This window comes from Typopeltis vanoorti, chromosome 7, assembly GCF_054136105.1.
Source record: "Typopeltis vanoorti isolate ZY-2024b chromosome 7, IOZ_Tvanoo_1.0, whole genome shotgun sequence".
NCBI lineage: Eukaryota > Metazoa > Arthropoda > Arachnida > Uropygi > Thelyphonidae > Typopeltis > Typopeltis vanoorti.
In genome coordinates this window covers 123,890,336-123,915,967 of record NC_143555.1, presented here as the reverse complement: position 1 = coordinate 123,915,967, position 25,632 = coordinate 123,890,336, and the positions used below count along the sequence as shown (strand labels likewise).

Here is a 25,632-nt window from a genome sequence, read left to right as displayed (position 1 = left end):
AGGAAGACCAAGATATAGGTGGATTGATACGGTACAAAGTGCCTTAGACGATAGAAATATAAGATCTGATAATGTTGGAGTTTTGACAAGTAACAGACTGATTTGGAGGAAAATTGTAGATAGGAAGTTAGTAATGATGTAATTTTTCATGTAGTACTGTCATATCCTGTACACCCCTTGAGGGTACATGGCAGGAATTTGATGATGATGATGATGATGAGATACTGTCAAAGTGAGTACATCAGTTATTTCAGAGAAAGTGATATCCTGACCTTTTTTGTACTAACACAGATGGGCTAATGGAGTCCTATGGCATTGAACCCACACTATCTGAATGGAGATTTTTTATTGATTCATCAAAATTCTGAAAGCTGTTGTTCTTCACAATGAGTGCTTATATCCATCCATCCCAATAGCCCATTCATTACTATGAAGGAAACATATGAAAACACGAAAAACAGTGCTGGGAAACATTAATTATGATGCCTACAAGTGGAACATCTGTGCTGATCTTAAAGTCATTGCCATTTTGCTTGGGTTACAATTAGGATACACTAAGTACTATTGCTTCCTATGTGAATGGGACAGTAGGCTCAGGGGTAATCATCATGTTGTTATAATTGTGTTAGAGTTCCATTATGTGGTGTTGGAGTTCCTGTGAACGTTGTATACATACCTGATAGGTGTAGAACTTGGTGAGGTCATACAGTCATTTGGATCCAACACATTATGCATTCTGATATGCTTCTTTGTTAGTATTATCACACACTCTAACTTATTTGTTAGAGTGCGTGACCTATCACATGACACATCTGTTAGACTTGTGTGTGCATATTAACAAGAACTAGTCCGAACTGCTGTTGGCTTTCTGGTTGAGGGACGGTCCCAGCACATTAGGTGCAATTGTGTGTGTGTGAATACTTCCAGCAGGATAGCAGCTTCCATGATACATGCTCAGACATTTCTGGTAACAACTATCATATAGTACTATAAGTTAGATCACAGGCCGATGTATATAGTACTAACTTATAGTATTGTAAGCTGATTGCTATCAATGCTATCCGTGATGAAACTGGATATCATGTATAATCTAGAAGGGAAGGAGAAATTTACCTGATAAATTGATAACTTAGTGCATGATTTTCAATTTATAGTATATAGTACAATATGACAGTACTAACTTATAGTATTGTATGCTGATTGTCATGCTGAATATGCAAATACAAACACAATCACTTGGTATATAGCCTGAAGCAGATATACAATGCTATTCTCGATGAAACAGCAGATTTCATGGATAATCAAGAAGGGAAGGAGAGAATTTATCTAATAAATTGGTAACTTAGTGCATAATCTTCAATTTCAGCTTTGTTATAAACTGTTTATCAAAATTTCACAGAAAAAATTATATCACTTATTCACTAAAGATGAGATTTAATAATTACATTACAAAAAAAAGCATTATATTATCCCAACCTGAACAATAAAATTTCTCCATCAACATCTTCTGTGCTTGAGAAATTTTTATGACATACATCACAAGTATTTTTAAGGCAGGAATATCCTTTGTTAGCTACTAGACAGAGTTGAGCCAGTTGTGTGTGAAGGTCATCATTAAGTAGATTTGTTGTCGTTGTCAAAAGCGTCTACATTAAAAATCATATTAGTAAATGCAAATTATACACAATATATAGAAGATGAATCTACAGGCATTTGGAAATTTCAAAATTAATAAAAATAAAGCAATTACTCAATTTATTAATGGCACACATTTCAAATGACATTCTGAAAGCATGAATAATTGATTCACATTTTTTCTACAAATAAAGTATACAATGATCTCTCTCTCTCTCTACATTTTTCCAAAATTAAATTCATAGTTGGTACAAATCCGAAATTGCTGTAAGAGTGCTAATAGGCATATTCTTGTAAAATTAAGCAATTATACTTCATTCTTTTAACTTTGTGTGCTGATTTTCAAATAATATTTGAAGCATTAGAAAGTAATTTAATACCTGATAAACATGTATAATTTACAGCTGGGGGATTCAAAAGGGATGGATGTGCAATATATGATCTCTCAAGTAGGATCACATAGCCTCTCCAATCCAACTCTCACATCCACATGGTGAACCCTGAAACTTGAGAAACCAAGTGGAAGATTGAGTACTAATCCCATTGGGAAGCTTGGTTGGGTATAAATGAAAGAAGGGAGACTTGGAGCAAGTTTGACAGCCCTAAGGTGGCAGCCCTACCACCAAACTAGGTTGCAGATGGTCAGTAACCAACCCAGCTGAATCTTTTTCTTACTCCGAAGTCTCAGGAAACAAATAACCAAACTACCACTCTGGAAAATGATTCTGACAGGTTAACGGCTATGAGTAGGGCAAGGAAAGGAAAAAGAATGAAAATAAACAAGAACATCTGGAATGTTGCTATTTATGTCCGAAGAATTCATCATAAAAATGCTAAGATCTAGACAAAACTCTAACAGAAATATCAAATTAGCAGTAGTAACAGAAACAAAGAAGAAACAAAAAGGTTCAGATGAAACAGATAATTGCATTTATATCTACAGTGGAGTCAAAAAGGAAGAAGGAGCAAAAGCAGGAGTAATAATTTTTTATTCACAAATCAATTAAAAAAAATCACACATTACAAATGTTGGAGTGAGAGAATTCTAGAACTAAGATTACAAATAAGTCGTGGCTTCCTAACTATTATGGGTGTGCCCCAGAGGAAGGAAGAAAGGAAGATAACAATGCCTTTTATTCAGATTTACAAAAAATAAAACATAAAATAAATCCAAATGATTATTTTTCAATAATGGGAGATTTCAATGCCAGAGTAGGGAACATTCTACTAGGTACAATATAGGAACAAATAGTGAAACTACATGCAATAGAAATGGATACAGACTTGATTACCTTGATAAACCTGTGTTTCACTCAGGATTTCTCCATGAGTGCAGGTCACAAAGATGCCTCCAACGATCTCAATCTTGAGCCTCTCTCTTCCATGTTATACCTATAGATTTCACTAGTGGATCTTCCCATCTTGTAGGTGGTCTTCCTGGTTTTCTCTTTATTCTTGGTTGCCAGTTGAGTATTCTATATGTCCGTCTGTTATCCCTGAGTGAATCCTAAATATTAACAGAGCTCTGATGCACACTATGTGACCTGCCCATCTCATCTTGCTTTCATATACTGCAATTACCACATCTTTTATGCCTGAGGTGCAAAGTCCAACTCTACCTCTCCATGGTGCACCCTAGGGTGTTGGGAATCCTAACCATTAACAGAGCTCTGGTGCACACTTCAGAACCCTGGTCAGGAGAAGTGTATATGCGACCACAGCAAAGATGCCACTACTGCAGCAACAGAAATGGCCCCGAGTCCTGTGCGGCCCACACTCACCTTTCTACAGCGGCAATAAGGCACTGAGGGAGGCCAGGGATGCTAAGAATCTCACAGATGAAAACAGGCCGCCTCTTAAATCTATGAAAATGGCAATCGGTATCCTCAATACTCGAACTTTGGCAAGAGACTACAGAATAGATTTATTAATCAAAGAACTCACCAATATCAACTTAGATATCCTGCTAGTGAATGAAAGAAAAAGATTGAAAGAACTGACAGCAAGATGGTACGATGGCTCCTCAGAGCATCCTCAAACAATGGCAAACAAGGAGGAGTGGGCTTCATTGTTAAATCTAAGTTCACCAAGTCGATCCTTTCTTGAAACTTCAGATATGATGTCACAGTTCTCTATTCCAATTAGGTGTATTCCTAATTGGAATAGAGAACAATATAACAATAAAATTAACATCCTGCTATGCTCTAACATCTGTAGCTGATAATCAAGAAATAGAAAATTTTTACATGAATCTTGAACAGACATTAAATTACAAGTCAACATATACATTCGTTGGTATGTTATAGGACCACATGGCCTGGGAGAAAGAAATAGAAGAGGAGAGAGATTAGTTGAATTTGCTGCAGCTGAGCAATTCTTTATCATGAACACATTTTTCAACAAATGCCCAGGAAGAATTTGGTGACTTGGCAATCACCAAATGGAGACAAAAAATGAAACGGACTACATTTTAACAGCTGTAAAAGACTGGTACAAAATGTTGGCACAATAGGCAAAACATACTTCAACATAGATTCTGACCACAGACTCCTCAGAACCATTATAAGAATAAACCACAAAAAAGAATAACATATCATGGCAACATCAAACCACAAAAGACAACCCAAATAAATAGACTACCACAAGTTCAGGAAGTACATAAAAGAGAACAAATGGACTATTAAGAACTGTTACATAAATGATGACTATATTAACTTTATTAATAAATTCAACGAGTGCAAGAAAAAAAAAATCAGAAATTCCTGTGAAACAAAAGAAAAGAGAAGAGAACAACTCTCACCTCAAATTATAGAACTACTGAAAAAGAGAAAAGAACTGAAGAAATCTGAAGAAAATTTTCTAGAATACAAAATTATCTGTAAGTTACTAAGGAAAAGAATTCCAGAAGACTACGAAGCTTTCAGGATACAAAAACTAAGAGAAGCAGTGCAGGCAAAAACCAGCCTGAAAAAAATAGAGAAAGACTTAAATTTTAAGCAGTCAATTCCATCTGCTTTACAGGATCAAAATGGAGAAAAACATACTAATAGAAAAAGAATAGAAGAAACTGTGCAGAATTTTCATAAAGATCTCTATGCAACTAAGTGCCAAGTTTCAGAACCTATCATTCTAAAACCAAATAATATACCAGATGTACTTCCAGAAGAAATAGAACATGCCCTTAAGAAAATGAGTAAAAGTAAAGCCTCAGGACTTGATCATGTTAAGGCTGAAGAAATCCAACAAGGTAAATCAATTATTTTCAAAGCCTTGGCCGCCAGATTCATGTGGTACTTCAAAGAAAGAAAGATTGCAGAGGAATAGAAGACCTCAAAAACTATACTTTTATCCAAAAGAGGGAACAAGGAAGACATAAAAATAACAATCGTCCAATCTGTCTACTCTCTCACATATATAAAATCATGAACAGAGTAATACTGAACAGAATCCAAAACATGCTCGAAGACAACTCAAGTAGAGAGCAGGCAGGATTCAGAAGAGGCTTCTCCACAATAGATCATATCCAGGTCATTTCACAACTAACAGAAAAATGCAGAGAATACCAAATCCCTCTATGTTTCCTCTATATTGATTTTAAAAAAGCATTTGATACCATAGAACACAATGCAGTCATCAGTGCCTTACTGGAAATAAATGTGGCCCCTACTTACATCCACATGATAAAAGAAATTAACAAAAATCAGACCATACAAATAACCCTATTTGATCGACCTATAAATATAGATATGAAGAGAGCGGTCTGCCAAGGTGATGTGATCTCCCCTAATCTATTTACAGCACTTTAGAATACATTCTGAAAAAAATAGACCTAAATGGAGGAGTAAGCATAGATGGTGAAAAACTACAAATCCTTATGTTTGCTGATGATCTAGTACTGATATCCCACGATCCAAAAGACCTAGAGGAAATGGGTGAAAAATATACACAAACAGCAGTAAGATAGGCTTAGAAATGAATCTAGAAAAAACAAAATGGATCAAAAACATCTACAGAAGCGACAGTCACCTATGTATTAATAACATCCCTATAGAACATGTTGACTCCTACAATTACTTAGGACAAACAATAAAAATGAATAGCAATTTATCTGAAGAACTAGCAAAAAGAAAGACAGCTGCATGGCTATCATTCAACAGACTAAAAGAAACACTTACTGATCCAAATCTTGACATCTCTGCGAAGGCAAAACTATTTAATAGTGACATTCTTCCATCACTCACATATGGATCAGAAACATGGAACATGACAAGAAAAGAAGAAGAGACACTCAGAATAACTCAGCATTCAACAGAACGTAGAATTTGTAACATCAGCAAAATGGAACATGTTAGAAACATGGAACTGAGAAAGGGATACAGACTTAGGGATTTTTTTCCACATATAACTTAAAAATTACTAATACTTTTTTTCAAGCACAGAGATTGCCAAAAAATTTGCTTGGGAAACAAGAAACTTAAAAAGTATAATAGCTAGTACATTATGGAGACAACTGCTTTGTTAGAGCAAAACTTATAAACTAAAATGAATACTCGACGTTTCGATCTTCATATTAAGGTCATCATGTGGAGTATACACATATATACAGAGAAACAAGCTGCATTACACAATCTATATGGTTTGCTAAAATTACTGACCAACCGTTACAACAATTATTAACCTAACCTCTGGTGGGGGAAAAAAAAAATCTTTACTACATCAAAGCTAGAGTTCTATTATTATTATTATCTATTAGGTTATAAAATTAAATTGGACTGGAGAGCAACATGTTTATATATATATATATATATATATATATATAAATAAATAAATAAATAAAAAAACTATGTGATTATACATATAAATTACAACCAATTGGTATGGAATAGTTTCCAATAAAAGCTGAAAATTGCTTAAAGTCCTAAAGTATGCTAGATATCAAGCAGGCTGAATATGTGCCATCCAAATTCTTTGAATTTTTATGCCTCCATTATTGCTGAGATTAGGGTGGTTAATCAGAATTTCACAGGCTTCTTTAAATTTTCTTTCATACCAGGTTTTTGTATGATGTAAAGAGCAGGTACTTTTCCAATCAATTTGGGGTAGGGTGTTGAGAGCATGATCCGAGAGGCCTGCTTCGCCAAAATTGTTATATTTAATGCGTCTTTTGTGTTCTTTCTTTCTTTCTTTTTTTTTTTTTTTTTTTTTAATAACGTATAGGGATTGTACATCCAGTTTCACCAATATACGGTAAGTTACAGGTGCAGTAGATGCAATAAACTCCAGGATGTGCCAATGGGGGGAGTAGGATCCTTAGAGGAGTTTAATATGTTTTTTTTAATTTTAAAGGTGGTTTAAAAGTGGCATTGAGATTATAATGGTGTAGGATTCTATTGATTTTTTCTGATAACCCTTTAATATATGGGATGGCTATGGTTTTACTGTAATCTATATTTTTTTTGATGAAGTTTTATGAAGAACTTTATTAATAGTATTTTTGTTATAGCCATTATTTATAAATTTGTTGCTAATAATCTTAAATTCTTGTTTAAGAGCTTGTTGATTACAGCAAATTGTTATAGCTCTGTTTTTAAGGGTGTTAATGACTCCAAATTTCTGCGATGGGTGGTGATATGGGTTAGCATGTATATATTGGCCAGTATGTGTCAGTTTGCGGTAAACTGTGTAAGCATGAAAGAAAGGATATAATAGCTAGTAGGAAAATAGCCAATATGATACTAGATAGCAGGGTATTTAGAGATGCAGAAATAGAATCAGATCATTATCTATTATAAGGATAATTGAGAATATCCAAAGATGGTTTAAAATTAACCAAATCAATGCAAAGAAACCTTCAGAAATCTTTTAGAGTTCAACTCTTGGAAGACGAAAGTATTAACTACCTTTATTTGCAGAGAATAAAACTACAAGAAATAAAAGAAAATGTTGATATTGAAACCAATTGGAATAATCTAAAATCTACATTAATAAATGCAGCAACAGAAGGCTTTGAAACACAAAAGTAAATAGAACAGGGATTAAGAAACTGGGATGAGAATACTGAAGCAGTAATAAAAGACAAGAAAGAAGCATATAAACAATGGTTTGAATGGATAAACACAAAATCACAAGAAGCAGAAATTAGTTATAAACACAAAAGAAATAGCAGAAAAAGCATGCAGGAAAAAGACTAGAGAAAATTGAGATCACTTCATAGAAAAAGTGAAAGAGATCTTAGATGAAATACATACAAATTTGAAGAAACATGAATAAGGAGATTAAAAAAAAAATCAGACTTAAAATAATACATGAAAACCTCCCTGGATTTTTCTCAAACTTATGGCAAGATAGTAATGAAACTAAACCTAATATAATGAACTAAAACTACTAATTATGCAGTGGAAGAAATAACAGTACAAGAAATCCACCAAGCAATACAGCAAAGTAAATCAGGAAAATCCCTTGGAGAAAGTAGAATAAATATAAAAGTTGTTATATATTCAGATTTCCTATTACTCAAATGACTTTTTAAATTATTTAGGCTTATTATTCCGTAGATTTCACAGTTCTATTTATTGCACTTAATATATAAAAAAGGCAATAAGTACAACTGTGAAAACTACAGAGTAATAAGCTTATTACTCTGGTTACTGGTTATAAGTTATATGCACAAACATTAACCTCAAAACTTAAATCATATGCAGAAGATAAACTTCATGAAGAACAAAATGGTTTCTGAAAAGGACGACCATATACTGACCCAGCTTTTACATTAAAAATCTTAATGCAGAAGCAGTGTGAATTCAATATAGAAACACACATAGCATCTGCAGATTACCAGGAAAGCCTCTGACAAAATCTTAAGGAACAAACTGTGGATCATACTCAAGAAACTAAATATTCCAAATCAGCTTCATGCACCAATAACTAACATGTATCAAAACAACCACATAGCTATGAGAATCAGCAAAAAAAGTTACAGAATAGAAATCAATAAACAGAAGAGTCTGTCAAGGATGCCCAATATCACCATTTTTATTTAATATCTATAAAGATGTAGTAAATAAATGGAAGAAAAATATAAAACTAGCATTTAAATTGGATCATGGAACTATACTTAATACCCTTTTGCTTGCAGATGACCAAATAATCATAGCAAGAAGTGAACATGAACACCAGAGATTAATATACTCCTCCTTAAACATAACTGCTAAAAAATTTGGAATGTAAATATCAACAGACAAAACAAAACTCATGGCTTTTAAAGGATCGTGAGTTAGAAATTATTATTATTCAGGCCTCCATGGAGCCAAAAGACTCATCGTGAAAGGTCCTTCTTAGGAAACACAAAGTCTATCATATCATTCCTTGAATTCATTGACCATTCTTGCTCTAACCACTCTCTCTCTCTCTCAGGCAATGCATTCCACGGTTCAACCACCCTCCATGCAAAGAAACCACTCCTCACCCTCGTGCTCACAGCTTCCTTTTGTAACTTCCAGGGATAGCCCCATTCATTGCTCCTTCCTGCCGTTCCACCAAGCGAAAGAACTCCCCAATGTCTACTCTGTAACTGCCTCTCAACAGTTTAAAAGTCTTGATCATATTACCTCTCCTTCTATCCACAAAACTTTGAAGTTCACATTCCCTCAGTAGATCCTCATAACTGACATTGTACAGTCCTGAAACCATCTTTGTTATCTGCCTCTGTACACTTTCCGCAGTTAATTTATCCTCTTCAAATCCTGGGGACCAAATTTGAGAACAATAGTTTAAATGTGGTCTGATCAGGGCTTTATACAACGGAATGATAACTCTTTTATCTCTGCAGGTCAGCATCCTTCTCAGTATTGCAGCAATCCTCTAAGTTACCTTCACCACCATTGCAAAATGCTCCCTGAATTTCAGTTTTCAATCAATCATCACCCCCAGATCTCTTGTCTCCCCTACTTCCTCCAGTACAGCTCCTCCAATCAAGTAAGTATGCAGCCTCACATAGATGGATCCCAAACTTTAAGACTTTGCATTTTGCTGCATTAATCCTTGATATTGCCCCACCATACACAACTCTCTGATACCTATCAGACAGCCAATCCTGAATCCATTTGACTAACCTGACATTTAAACCCATGTGCTGCAACTTAAATATCAGCTTATCAATGTGGCACCCTGTCAAATGCCTTTGCAAAATCCAAAAAAATGGCAGTATATGCCTTTCCCTCATCAACTGCTCTTGTCACTTTATTATAAAAGGCAATCATATTACTAAAGCAAGAGTGTCCCTTAACAAATCCATGTTGATTCTCACAGATAACATTACCCTCATCTACCCAACGCTGTATACAGTCCGTCACTAATTTCTCCAAGACCTTAACAACTACTGATGACACACAAACTGGCCTATAATTGGACACTTCCAGTCTGCTACTGCCCTTGTGCAGCACTATCTTACTTACCTTCCTTCCATTCCTTGGGTCCCTTTCTCACACCCAGACTTTTATTGAAGAGCCAGGTCAACGGAGCTGTCAATTCTTTAGCACATTCCTTCAAAACTCGTGGTGAAATACCATCCGGTCCCACAGCTTTACTGATATCCAGAGTACTCAGTATTTGAAACACACTCCCCTCCTGTACCTCTAAACCTTGAACCTGCCCTATCCCTCTAGTATTAAAACCTTCTTCTTCAGGATGAAATACTCCAATAAAGTGTTCATTGAACAACTCCACTATGTCCTCTACATCAGTCATTCTATTCCCATTTTTATCCCACAATGTCATTCTTCCACAATCATTTCTCCTCCTACTGGCCACATAGCTAAAAAATTCCTAGGATTTTCTTTGGATCTTAGTGCCGATCTCTTCTCATATTCCAGTTTTGCTTTCCTCACTATACTAGTCACTCTCCTGGCCTGCATCTTATATTCTTCATGTATATGCCCTCCACCCCTCTCCTTATATCTCTTCCATAATCTCTTTTTCAACTGCAGTTCCTGTTTGATATTGTTTGTCATCCACTTTACACCAAATTGTGTCTGCTTCTTTACTCATGGAATAAGCTTACTATTGCTGCTAACAAATATTCCTTCACAAATTCCCAAGCACTAATGATATCCTAGCCTTCCAATTCTGCCCTCCATGGAACTGCCCCTAGTTGACACCTAAGACTATTATAATCACCTGCCTTATAATTTCACATACGTTCCCTTTTCTTTGATACACCTGCATGTCTATTCATCTTCCAAGTCAAGATGCTGACACCAACATAAATTTCAAACTTCCTGAAGATAATAGGAATGACCAATAATATTTTCAAACCTAATAAAGTCCAAAAGCATAGTACTATGAGTAACTCACTATTTGACAACAGAAATGAAAGAGTAAAAAAATTATTATTATTATTATTATTATTATTATTACGACACCTCCAGGGAAGTCCAAAGACTCATTGAGGGAGGGCACCTACTCTACAACTCTCTGTCTCCACCACTCAATCCACCAACTACTACTAAATAAATGAATGAATGTACAGCTGTTCAAGAAACATTGATAGATTCCTAATTTTCCTTTAACCTGTTTTCCACACCTAGTACTGATATATGATATGATATATGGGTTTTGCAACCTTTCAGTGGGTTGATAAAATTCCAAATGCATGTTGTAATATGCTCTAAAATACAGACTTGAAAGAAGAGATAAACCACAACAAAAATATATTAAAAAAAATATCACTTAATGGACAATGAAATAAGATTATTTCAACATGTCTCAGTGAAGAAATTAGTATTCAGAAGATACCACCAAACTTGCTGTGTCACATTACCTGTATAATTTTTCCCATTACGCAAATTTTATGCTATAGTACGCACGCAGATACGAGACCCTTCGACACTTCTGTGCATGTCAACAGAAGGAGAATCCATTCCAATAATAGGGTAATCAATCCGTACTGTGGGATGAGGATTATTATCACACATTTGAAAATTAACTTCTCTTTTATGATCATTGTAGTTTTTAAAGTGGTAACTGTTTTGCTTGTATAACAGTTGGAAAATTTTACATATAAAGCATGTGATTTCGCATGTTGTTGACCAATTCATTCATCGCCTTATTTCTTTCTCTCACTTCAACATGAATTGACTATTCTTGGCAGTCTGCCAACGACAGCTCTTGCTTATGTGGTCAGACTATATTGTTTTTGTAAAAAAAAAAAAAAAAAAAAAAAAAAAAAAAAAAAAAAAAAAAAACATTTTCCCCATATATTTAATTTTTGCATGTTCTAATTATGTAGGTATTTCAGCAATACCTACATAATTAGGTATTGCTGAAATAATTTATTAACTAATTAACAGCATCCGTCAAACACCAAATTTTTGTGAAACGCAAAAATAAGTGCTTATTTTGTAGGTATCGCATGTTTTATATAAAAACACAGCTAAAGGCTTGTTCTAAGGTTAAACATATCTGCTGTCTAGTAAACAACTAATTAATGCATTATCACCACCACTACTTCAAAAGTGTCGATTACTGAATACCTACCTGATTTGTTCTATCACACAGACACATATTATTATTATTATCTGAGACCTCCAGGGAGTCAAGTATCATCGAAGGAGACTATAAATTACCCAAACTAGCTATCATATCTTCCCTTAAATTTATTCACATGATGCACTCACTGCTCTGTGAGAAAAAAACCTAGCTCTTACCCCCTTTCTTGAGTGCAAACAAACTTCCATGGATGACCCCGTGTTCTCTCTCCACCTTCCATATAACGAAAAATTTCAGACGATATCCTATAACACCCATTCAAAAATTTACAGACCTCTATCATATCACCTCTCTTTCGCCTATTAATCAGAGTCTGTAATCCACATGCTCGCACATTTTCCACATATCCTTACCTTTACATGTCGAGGTTTGCTTCAACATCACAATTATCCTCTTAGTTATATTTTTGTTATGTGACCTTTGAACTTCAAATTCCTATCCACCATTACGCCAAGATCCTTAGCCTCAGTTTTTTGTAGCATAACTTCCCTAATATAATATGCTGCTGGAAATCTCATAACACCAAAGTGCATATCTTTACACTTGCTAACATTAAACTGATAGCCACCATTTTTCCTTTGCTCAAATTTCCAGCCTATTCAAATCATTTTGTACATGCTGGATATCAAGTAGCATCCATGATTGCCCTGCCTATCTATGCATCATTGGCAAACAATTGTGCCTCTCCTGTTAGACCCTTCCTAATGTCATTAATGCATAGATTGAATGGCCCAAGGACTGAACTCTGAGGTACACCACTGGTCACCTTAAACACGACAGATTCACACCGACTGTATACAACTTTCTGATATCTGTCCGTCAGCCATCTACTAATTCAAGTCAAGAGTTTATATTCTGATCCCATATTCTCGTTTATGCAACAGCCTTCAGCGTGGTATTCTATCAAATTCCTTACCAAAATCCAACATTACCAAAGTGTATCTATTCCCTTTATGTAACTATATATATATATTTTATTTCAAACTTAAAAATGGGGAAATGGACAATAAAACTTATTTATGCCTATGGGCTCACAGAAGGTTCTTCTTAGGAAGAAATGGAGGAATTTTTTTGAGTCATTAGAACAGGCAGCTGACAAAGAAAATCGAAAAAGTGGTCCTTGTTGAAGACATGAACAGCAGAGTAGGAAATGAATCCAACCAGGAACATTTTGGGAAAATTTTGAAAAAAATGGCAAAGCTAATAATAATGGTAAGTATTTACTGGAATTCTGCTCAAACATGGACTAGTCATTACTAGTCACTATGTTTCAACATAAAGATGTGCACGAAGTTCACATGGAGAGAAGAAACAGGAAGCAAGAAAAACCTCACTGACTACGTCATCATTGATAGTGATATCATAATGCTGGTTCAGAATACAAGAGTGTACAGAGGATTCAAAATTGGAAGTGACCATTACTTAGTAATGGTCACTTCCAATGTCATGTTTAGCAGGAATAAAAATAGATATTATATTGAAAAGAACAATATGTAAGAAAGTTTTAAAAAGAATTAAAGTTGAGCAGCTTTTACAAGTAAATTGTAGACTCAACTATACAAACATCATTTAAGAAAATTTAAAGCAGTTTGAAAACAAGAGCTAAACCTTGTTTTCAAACTGCTTAACCTAGCTAAACCTAGTAAACTCTGAAGAAGACTGATTGATTTGGCTAGGGAAGTATGTGAAGTTAGATGCAAGGATAGAAAAATAAGAACACCATGGTTTATTTTCCATACTCTTACCAACACTTTATCATGACTTTTGTTTAGCTAGACTGTGTGTAAAAGTAGCTAAACAAAAGTCATGAAAAAACTTTGATAAGAGTATGGAAAATAAATATCAGGAAGGTGGCAAAATGTTCTCGAAGCTACTGAAGAAGCTCAGAAATGGAAGAAAGAGTACTGTAAAAGAAATCAAAGATGATAAAGGCGACATGAAAACTGAAGATAAGGATATCCTAGATGTCTGGAGTAATTACTTTGGAAGACTATTAAATGAACTAATCAGTGAAAGAACTGTACTAGAAAATTTTCAAGAAGAATGCAAATAGGAGTACATATGAATACTTGAGGTTGAAATGTGGAAAGGCAGCTGGACTAGAGGATATTTGACTAGAAATGCTTAAGTATGGAGATATAAAAGTTTTGCAGTGGCTACATTGCATAATTCAGAGGGCCTGTCCAGAAGGTTGAATTTCCCATAATTGGAGAAGAGCTCATAGCACCTATCGATAAAAAAGGGAATAAAATGAATGTGAGAAGTTCAGAGGAATTTTTCTACTAAATGTTCCAAATAAAATTTACGAGGTAAGAATTGAAGGAAATACAGGAAGATGGTTTGATGTAAAATCAGGGGTAAAACAAGTATGCACATTATTTCCACTCTTATTCATCATCCATATGGATCACATTATGAAAGCAACTGGCATTAGGTCTGATATTAGAACTAGAGATGTCAAAGTTAGTGCAAGTCTCCAGACTATGAAAATAGCTAGGAACACAGACAACTTCAGCTACATTCTGAATTGAGATCCCTATAGAACAAGTAAAATATTTCAGCTATTTAGGCACAGTCTTTAGTGAAGATGGCAGGTTAAATCTGGAAATAGACAAGAGAAAAAGCAAAGCTGGTATGGTGGTGTGCCAACTGAATAAATTTACATGGAGTAAGAGAGAAATTAGCCAAAACATGAAATTAACAGTATACAAGATAGTGTTCAAACCAGTTTTACATTATGGATTTGAGAGTTGGGTTAGAAATAAAGCACATGACCAGAGACTAGAGACCATAAATATAAGGATTCTGAGAAAAATTAGGAGTGAACCGATGGCATAAATGGCAGAATCATATTAAAAATGAAGATATTAGAAAGGAACTTGACATTATTGGTATTCAAGAATGTGTCAACAGAGCTAATTTACGGTGGTATTGCTACTTAAATAGAATGAGTGAGAAAAGGTTGGCAAAACAGGTGTTTGATGCCAAAATGGTAGGGAAGAGACTCAAAGGAAGACCAACGTCTAGGTGGATTGATTCAGCCAGAAGTGTCTTCAAAGCACAAAATGTTAGATATGACAATATTGGAGTGCTTACGAGTAATAGACTAATTTGGAGATTAGTACTATAGATCTAAGGTGGTATGGCCACTTAAACAGAATGGGTGAGAAAAGGTTAGCAAAACAAGTGTTTGATGTCAAGATGGCAAGAAAGAAACCCAGAGGAAGACCAAGGTCTAGGATTCCATGAAAATTAGGTGGATTGATTCAGTCAGAACTGCCTTAGAAGCACAGAAAGTTAGGCATGACAATACTGGAGTGCTCACAAGTAATAGATTGATTTGGAGGGAAATTGTTGATGCAGAATGATAATAATGTAAACTTAATCATGTAGTGCTGCCATTAGTAACCTGAACACCCCTTGGAAGAAATATCAGGAAACTGATGATATATTTATAAGATTCCAGGAAAATTATTAAAACTGCTTGTTACAACAAAATGGCATCTTGTTACAACTGAAGGATTCCTATTAATCATCATTACAATGGTGCATAAAAGATCACTCATAATGGACTTCTTGTTACAGACAGTTAAAACTCAGATTTAATGATCAAGCATTTTATCATATAACTCAAACTATTAGTGGTGGTTTATATAGCAGGTTAGTAGAAAAATTTATAGAAATTTTAATATAAACAAAATCTTAATAGGTAATTACTTACCTCTTCATATCGGTAAGTTTCAAACATACCCATAATCAATTCTCTGATTTCTCCAAATTTTCCTGTATTATAAGCTGGATCCTACATATACAAAGTAAGAAAAAAAAATTGATATTGGTTTAACATGCAAGAAGAATATTTTGAAGAACTAAAAACTGTAACTCTAGACTTCTGATTTGTATTTCAGAATTGTGCTTATTTTGTTTCATTTTCTATTGATACAAAACCATAGCTGTGTTTTATTTATCTATTTATTTTAATATATGGGAGATTATGGTTCACCAATTCTAAGTGTTTTGCCAAATAACTTCAAGGTTACATGATGCGCAACTGCATTGTCGTCATCATTTTAAATGGTCTTAAATAGATCTGTGATATCTTTCCAATATCCTAATTTGACAAACTTTTTTTTGTTCTATAATCAAACATTTTTTCCCCAGTCATTTCAAGAACATTACAGCTGAATTCTAGGTATTTAAAAAAAAAAAAAAAAAAAAAAAAGGCTCTAATTCCAGAACTAACTGATCTTTGTTTCAAGGTAGCTAGAGAGCTTTTCATAAGAAATTTTGGAAAAATTTAAAACATATGGAACATATAAAAGTTACTAATTGGGGTTAAGAACACCCATCTATAGGACTATCTACTCCTTTGGAAAAGAAACTACATTAGAGAATTTATATTTTTCAGTTCATAATATTTCCTTCTTTTCTGTATTCATGATATTCTTAAATGTTTTCTGTTTTAGAGAATTTTCACCTGAGCTTATTTTTTATTTCAAAATACCTGGGAGTCTGCCCATGATGATCAGAATCCAACCTTTATAGAAATATTTTCTAATTTTTCTTTTGAAGTCACATTTCCTCCCTTTGATTTTGGGTTTTAACAAAAAAGTCATTATTGTTCTTGTATATTTTGCCTACAAACTACTTTACTTCTCAATGCTGGTCTGCCTGTCTGTTTTGTGAGTGATAACCTGGATCCCCTTCTCTGTAAACAATAATTCACATCAGAAGATTGAGTGCTGAAAAACCATAAAAGACATTTTTCCAGTGATTGATCCATTTGGATTTCTAGAAACCTTTCTATTGATCAGGTATTCAGCAGTGCCACTGATTATAGTCAGTTCTTTTTTTTTTTCTAATATAAAATCATAGCAAATTATGCCAAAGTACAGAATATTAAACTGCTCTGAAAAATAAAGTGGATGCCAGAAGACATGCATACATACGCTTGCAAACATGTGTATATACTGCACAGACACACTATGTTACCTATTATGCAGCCACATCAGGTTTAGTTTGCAAGTAGTCATCAGAAGCACAAAAGTTTAAAGAAAGTTTCAAAGAGACTAATGAGCTTTAATGAACTGATATATATACACACCAGAAGAATCCTGAATAGTTTGCAGCAGTGGATATGCTAACCACTCAGCCAGACTGGTTGGCTGAGTGGTTAGCATATCCACTCTCCAATCAATAGGCTGTAGGTTCAGTGGGCATGAATGTATGCAAATGTCTTTAGATGGTAAATAAATTTCATCCACAGTGTAAGACCTTACTTATTAGAGATCTAAAATGCTTGAAAAAGCTCCATGTTTGGTCTGTAGAACAGGGTTTTCAGACTAGGTGAAAAATGAATAAAAAATACAAAAAAAATATAAAAATTAATTAAAAAATAGAAAAAAAATCCTTAGCCCACCCACAGTACAAATGCACTCTATCTAGTCCTGATGATATTCCCGTAATTGTGCTTAAAACTGGTACTCCAGAATTAATACTCATGTTATAAGATTTTAAGCTGACATAGGAATCCAGCATCTAACCTTTGTATGGACATAAACCCATATACAATCCATCCAAAAGAGGGGAAATAAAAGTCAGTCACTAAGCTTGTATCCCAATGCTTCACTTTACTTCTCTTGCAAATAATGGCAAAGTTGTCTTTAACAGTCTTCACCACTTGAAAGCCATCATTTAATTAAAGATCACTGATATGGCACATCTCCATCCATAGCAAGTCTCTTTGTCAATGTAACCTCCTTCCTTCCCAGAAATACAGGCTATAGACAGGTGTTTAGAGAAACTCATGCAGTCACTTGATATTTACATGGCATTTAATTGGATCTTGCAGAAAGGCTTACTCGCCAAACTACCATCCCATGGTCTATCATATGCACTCTTTGCAGCTGGATCGGCAATTTTCTCACAGGTGTGTGTTTGTATGTGTCATGGTAGGCAGCCTCAGTACTTTTGCCTACATTCTTTCTTCTATTTATAATCATAAATGACCTTCTGTCATTTATGATTATGTATGTTAGTTCACTGTCCAATTTCAAATACACCAAACACACTCTTGCCATCCTCTTTCATTCTATCTGTTTTTGTTCTTTGAAACAGTCTCCCTCACACCATTTTCCTCAAGGACTACTACCTACAATGAATTAGATGTAAATAAGGGATAACAAATAGCTAGTTCAAGCTAAATTTGAAAAAAAGAACCCAACTTTTTTTATATTAGATTTTTAATTTTATTTTTCATTCATATAACTTAAGAAAAGTGAAATTCTACTGGACATCCTTTCAGTGTGTCTTGTTATTTAATTAAATGCCTAGTCTTCCTCGCTGTCTTCACTGTTATTCTCTATATAGTGTAGAAAAATGCTAAATTGGAATTTGATTTTATTAGACAAACTGTTGTTTATAAAAGTAGAACCAGAGTACAGGACACTTTTTTCCCCTCTTTCAAAGCATCAGTTTAATTCTTTGAATCTGTATACAGAATTTCGTCTTTATATATTTCAGAGGTATGCCAATATATATTGTTTAGCATACAACTTTTGGCATGCATACCACAGATTCACCATCAGTGCTATATACACATATCTTCAAACAAAACTAAAATGACAATCAAATGTACATACCCTCAAGAAATGTAGAGGATACTATGATCATACTACCCAACTCATTTGCATTATTGCTAACCTCCTATCAACAATTTTACTCCAAATTAGTCTGTTATCTGTCAAAACACCAATACTGTTAGTCATACATTTTGATCTTCTAAGGCACTTCTAACTCCATCAATCCACCTAGATCTGGGTCTTTTTCCTGCAGTCCTGGCATCAAATACCAGGTTTGATGTTTAAGAGTATACATTCCTGAATGCTAACAATGTCAAGTTCCTTCCTAATATCTTCATTTTTAATATGATGCCATCTTTTCAGTTCCTTTAATTTTTCTCAGAATTCTCACACCTGTGGACTCTGGTCTTTGACCAACTGTTTTCCTTCTAATCCAGCTGTCAGATTAATAAGTTAAAATTGGTTTGAAGACTGTTCATGTATACAGCTGGTTTTAGTATTTTGATAATACTTAGAAAACATTCCAGATATTAGACAATTTTAGTGAAGATGGCAAACTGAATATGGAAATAGATAATCGAATAAGAAAGAGAGGAATTAGTTGACATAAATTTATTCAGTTGACTCCACACATTTCTATATTTCTATATTCTACACTCATCTATTTCTATATTTAATTTGCTATCTTCACTAAAAATTCTAATTACACAGCTAAAATACTTTGTTTGTTTGAAAGATCACCTATTCAGGATGTCTAATGTTTTCACCGTTCCTGTCTATTGCCACTATCTGTTTAATACTGCTGATTTTTCATACTAAATTTATTACAGTAGTTATTCAAATTTAGTGAAGGAATCCTGCTCCACAAGTACTGGATTTATTTAAGAGTATATCTTCATCTGATATTTATCTTCTATATTATCAGTGTTCCCATGACTTTTGTTTATATAGTTTTATATATTGCCTTGCTTTCTTATATTTTTCTGCTGACCTTGCTAGCAACGTTTGATATAGTTCCTTCTCTTCTAAGATTTCCAATTTAATTTCCTGAGTCCAGTGTAGAATTCTGATTTTCTATCCTTGCAGATAACTTCACCACATGCCTCTATGGCTGAATCAAAACCTGTTTACTTCAGAGTCTGCCAGTAAGTCTTTAAGGTTTGATTGGTGTTTTCAGACTCATTTTTTCTCCAATACTGTTTGTATATTTCATTCTACAATTCACATTTGAATGCTATTCAACTTTGATTCTTTTAAAAACTTTTGTACATATTTTTCTTTTCAATACGAAATATATTTTTATTCTGCTCAAAACTAAATAGTGATCACCTCCTACTACATACTTGTGTCCTGAACCAGACTGAAGATATTGCTACCAACAATAACACATTCAATAAGACTTCTTATTTCTTTTGTCTTCTCTCCACATGAATTTGTGTATATATTGATGCTGGAAGTATTAGTAACAAAAATTCCATGTCCTGAACAGAAATCCATAAGATACTTATACTTCACGTGCAAACACTGTTTGAGTGTGAAGCATCTTTAAGACTTGGCTACTTGTATATAGAGGCTAATAACTTCACATCAATTGCCTTAGTATCCCATAATGCAAAGCATGCACACACTCTCTTTCAGATCTGTATAGTGCTTATGGGAAGAGCCACTACCCAACCAGTTTCTGCCTTTATTGAGGTCTCATCAGTGGAAGCCAGACCTAGAAAAGATACTAAGGTTGAAGTAATGAAGAAGTCATATATTTCCTGTCTCTTCTGAGTCTGACTCCTGCTGATGAGACCTCAATAAACATAGAAACTGATCTGGGTAGTGGCCCTTCCCATAATGCATCTGACAGGGTGTGTGTGCTTTTGCATTATGAAATACTAAGGCAACTGATATGAAATCATTAGCCTCTATATACAAGTACCAGTCATGAAGATACTTCACATGCAAACATTGTTTGCTTACACTTGGATAAAGGAATAAACCAAGAATATGATTTATTGGCATCTTTAATTTATAGTATAACCAAACAAAAAAAAACTTTCAACTTACCATTATTATTAGCTTTGTTCTTTTCTCCAAACTTTCCCAACACATTTCTATATGTTTGGTATTCTTTAGATCTCTACAAAGGCCCAACATTTTATGTCAGCTACTCCTTTAAAAATTTCCCCACTTCTTCCTTAGTAGAAGCAACCTTCTGTAGCATCACAGGTACAAGTAAGTTTCACTGTCCAATTTCCAAACATAAAAACTAATGTTTGCCCACATCACTATCCAAAACCAATCTAGAAGATCATTTTCACGTAAATACTACAGGTAGCCTTGCTTTCTCTGATCATTACTACCTGTAATGATCTTGCATCTTGCCTTGTTTGTTTCGGGAACACCAAATATGATGACTTGGTGCTTTTCTAATTTACCTGCCAGTTCCACTTCTTATGCTAATGTTAAGTTTGAGTATGTTCTAGTAGCTGATTCATGGGCAAAAACAGTTAGGGGTGTATGTGTGTGTGTGTGTGTGAGGGTCTTATTTACACCCCCCCCCCCTCCACCCAGCCAGGAATATTTCATTTTGTTGTAGCATCATTTGGTTTAACTCAGTACATAATACAATTTGTTTGGCTAAATCCCAAATTGACAGTCACCTCATGCATTCAGTACCTAGATGGATAATAGAGTGTACCATGAGAAGGTGAGGATATTGGAGGAGAAATCCAACTAAACACCAATATTGAACTTCTAAGAAAATATTTTAACAAAATTCAAGTTCTATTTATCTAAATGATCAATTTTATTTTTCTTCTCAGCTGAATAATCTTCCTTATATGAACCAAAGAAAAGAATAGATTTGCATATTATTACCTAAGAATATGATTATAATATAAATATTACCTGAACAATCCGTTGCAATATAGCTGGCAAACTGATGTAGCCCATCATGCTATTCAGAAGATGTCGAGTCAGTTCTTTGAATGCTGTGCACCATGCAAAGATACAAATATGCATATTAATTGAACAAAACTTGTGAAAAAGTTATTAATTCAAATACACGTTTCTCCTTCTCACTTTTTCTGGACTAGTGCTATTTAGGTGGAGAAGATGATAATTTTTCAGTAAGAAAATACCGTGAGTAGACGTATTACTTACTATTATAATAACGGAATTAACTCACGTAAAATATTCTTTATTAGTAGAATTTTCACCGAGTATCACAGGCATCATCAGTACAAGTACAAAGGCTAATTAAACAATAACTGAAATATTCACATAGTGCCACCTAAGTAGCTAAAGTAACATAACTAAAAAAAAAAAAAATTTATATGTGTGTGTGTGTGTACAATTAAAGTTAGGAAAGATTAGTTGATTTATAGAGTACTATTTTCCACAAAGGGGAAAGACGTCGAACATCAGATCTGTTTAGGTTAGGGGAGTGAAGTAACGCTTCACATGTTTCTTTGTAAAGCCATTTCATGAGGAACCGACTTTTATGAATGACTTTTGTCTTGTTCCAATGAACTCTATGTCTAGTGTTGATGGCATGCTCTGCAAGTCCAGACTGTTCAGGTTCAAGGTATTGAATATATGACTTGTGTTCTTCTAACTGGATAAGAGCAGATTTAAAAAAAAAATTTTTTTTTATTTTAGTTATCTTACTTTAGCTACTTAGGTGGTGCTATGTGAATATATCAGTTATTGTTTAATTAGCCTTTGTACTTGTATTGATGTTGATGCCTGTGATACTCAAGCAAAAATTCTATTAATAAAGAATATTTTACGTGAGTTAATTCCGTTATTATAATAGTAAGTAAGATGATAATATATATTGAGACAGTTTTTTTCCTGAAATTCTAAAATTAATATATTTTTACCATGTTGTCATACAGTTTGTAAAATATTGTCACTGCAGATTGAGAGTTAATAGGAAGTGTTATAAACAAGTTATTATCCTATTAGAGACTTCCATGAAGTCAAAGACTCATCGAAGGTGACCATATATCATTCATAATAACAGTACAAGTACTCCAAACTAGATTCATGCACTAACTAATCACCTCAACATGCAAAATGTTTGGCCTCAATGTTTTGAGTTACTGAACAGTTTCCATTTAACAGAAATACACTTTCAGAAGTTTGTAAACTTCTGAAATATCACTTCTCTTTCATTTGTTCATCAGTATCTGCAGTCCACATACTCTCCCAATTCATCCTCATAATCTACATTAAATAGAGTAATCCTGATATCATCTTTGTAACTCTTTTTTCTGCTTACTACATAGCTTCATCCCCTCACAATCTAGGACAGCAAATCTGTGCACAGTAGTTCATGTGCAGTTGTATCAAGGCCTCGTAAAGACAAAATGACTTCCATATCCTTATATGTCACTGTTTATTTCAAAATCACAATTATCCTCTGAGTTGTACTTGTGTCATTGAGCATAATCTCACCAATATAACATGCCACAGGAAATCTTATCACATTAAAGGGCATAACTTTACACTAACACTGAATTGACAGTCATTATCATTTGCTCACAGTTCCAGCCTATTCAAGTCAATCTATATGTGCTGCATATTAGTAGCTTCACTGATTGCTCTGCCTATTTTTGCAGCATCATCAAGCAGTTGAACATCTCCTGTCAAATCCTTCCTACATCATTAATATGTAGACTGAATAACAATGGGCTGAAGACTGATTCCTGGGGCAAACCACTGGTCTCCCTTAAATTTGGTAGATTCACCCCCCCCCCTGCCCCATACCACCTTTCTGATCTATTCATCATCCATAAGTATAAGTCAAACACTTAATATTCCAATCTTCATCATCATCAAATTCCTGTCATGTACCCTCAAGGGGTATACAGGATATGATAGTACTACATGAAAAATTTACATCATTACTAACTTCCTATTTAAAATTTTCCTCCAAATCAGTCTGTTATTTGTCAAGACTCCAACCTTATCAGATCTATATTTCTATCGTCTAAGGCACTTTGTACCGTATCACTCCACCTATATCTTGGTCTTCCTCTGGGTCATTTTGCTGCCAACCTGGCAGAGAACACTTGTTTTGCTAATCTTTCTTCGCCCATTCTGTTTAAGTGACCATACCACCTGAGATTAGCTCTGCTAACGCATTCCTGGATGTTGACAATGTCAAGTTCTTTTCTAATATCATTGTTTTTAATATGATATTGCCATTGATGCCATCTGTTCACGCCTATAATCTTTCTCAGGACTCTCATATCTGTGGTCTCTAGTCTTTGGTCAAGTGTTTTACTTTTGACCCAGCTCTCAGATCCATAAGTTAAAATTGGTTTGAACACTGTCTTGTATACAGCTAATTTAGTGTTCCGACAAATTTCTCTCTTATTCCATATGAATTTATTCACTTGACTTCCTACCATACCAGCTTTGCTGATTCTGTTGTCTATTTCTATATATATAATTTACCATCTTCAGTAAAAATCGTGCCTAAGTAGCTGAAATGTTTCACTTGATCCACAGGTTCTCCATTCACAACACAGTTGACATTTTCAATGATTCTGCCTATTTTCATTGTCTATGTCTTTTTATTGCTGACCTTCATACCATATCTATTACAACAACTATTCAATTTAGTCAGAGAATCTTGCAGACTTGTAGCAGATTTATTTAGAAATATAACATCATCCGCATAAAGCAAAGAGCTGACATTAACTACAATTTTGATATCATGTTTAATACCACTTTCCTTCATAATGTGATCCATATAGATAATGAATAACAGAGGGGATAATGTACATCCTTGTCCCACACCAGATTTAACATTAAACCATCTTCCTGTACTTCCTTCAATTCTAACTGCCGACTGAACAACTCAAATAAAGACTAAGTATTGCTTGATATAATGCCCGATTGACACCATATAACTGTAGCGTATTGAATAGCTTCTCTCGTGGTACCTTGTCATATGCCTTTTCCAAATCGACAAAACTTAAATACAGATCTTTGTTATATTCCCATGCTTTCTCGACTATTTGTCGTAAAGTGAAGATCTGATCCTAACAGCCTCTATTTGGACGAAATCCAGCTTTTTCTTCACCATCTTTCACAATTCTTCTCAACCGTTTCTCAAGTATACTTGCATAGATCTTGCCAGTAACACTCAGTAGGTAAATACCTCTATAATTCTCACATTCAGTTTTATTTCCCTTTTTATATATTGGTACTATGAGAGCTCTACTCCAATCATCGGGAATTTGTTCCTCTGTCCAGGCTTTCTGAACTATGCAGTGTAGCCACTGTAAGACTCTTAGTATAAGAGTCTTAAAGTGTAATCTTACAGTATAAGGTAGTATAAGACTCTTATACTACCATACTTCAGCATTTCTGGTCAAATATCATCTACTCCTGCTGCCTTTCCACATTTCAAGCCTTTGATGGCTTTTTTCTACTTCAAGTATGGATATGTATTCCTGACTGCATGCCTGGTCAGTGTTTTTTATCACTGTGCTGTCATCACTGCTTGTTTCATTTAGAAGTTTTTCAAAGTAATTACTCCATACTTCAAGGATATCTCTTTCTCCTGTTTTCATTTCACCTTTATCATCTCTAATTCCTTTTACAGCACTCTTTCCTCCATTCCTAAGCTTCTTCAACAACCTCCAGAATATTTTGCCACCTTCTTGATATTTATTTTCTATATTCTTGCCAAAGTCCTCCCATGACTTTTGTTTAGCTAATTTTACACAGTGTTTAGCATTCTTGCATTTGTCTCCGTATTCACTAAGAGCACAAGCTGACTTATTTGACAGGAACTTTTGATATGCTTTCTTCTTTTCCTTCACTGCCTCTTTAACTTCCTGTGTCCACCAGGGAGTTCTGA

The 25,632-nt window shown here is 34.4% G+C and overlaps 1 protein-coding gene across 1 annotated transcript in view; it reads right to left on the bottom strand.

Annotated features, from left to right (window-relative positions):
• Vps8 (vacuolar protein sorting 8) overlaps positions 1-25,632 on the bottom strand; it is a 519,719-nt gene that overhangs the window by 25,929 nt on the left and 468,158 nt on the right. The window contains exons 36-38 of the mRNA XM_090395104.1: positions 21,660-21,742; positions 15,902-15,982; positions 1,477-1,646 (exon numbers count right to left, since the gene is read on the bottom strand). Coding sequence (XP_090251230.1) covers positions 1,477-1,646; positions 15,902-15,982; positions 21,660-21,742 — 334 coding nt within the window. The remainder of the gene's footprint in view (positions 1-1,476; positions 1,647-15,901; positions 15,983-21,659; positions 21,743-25,632) is intronic.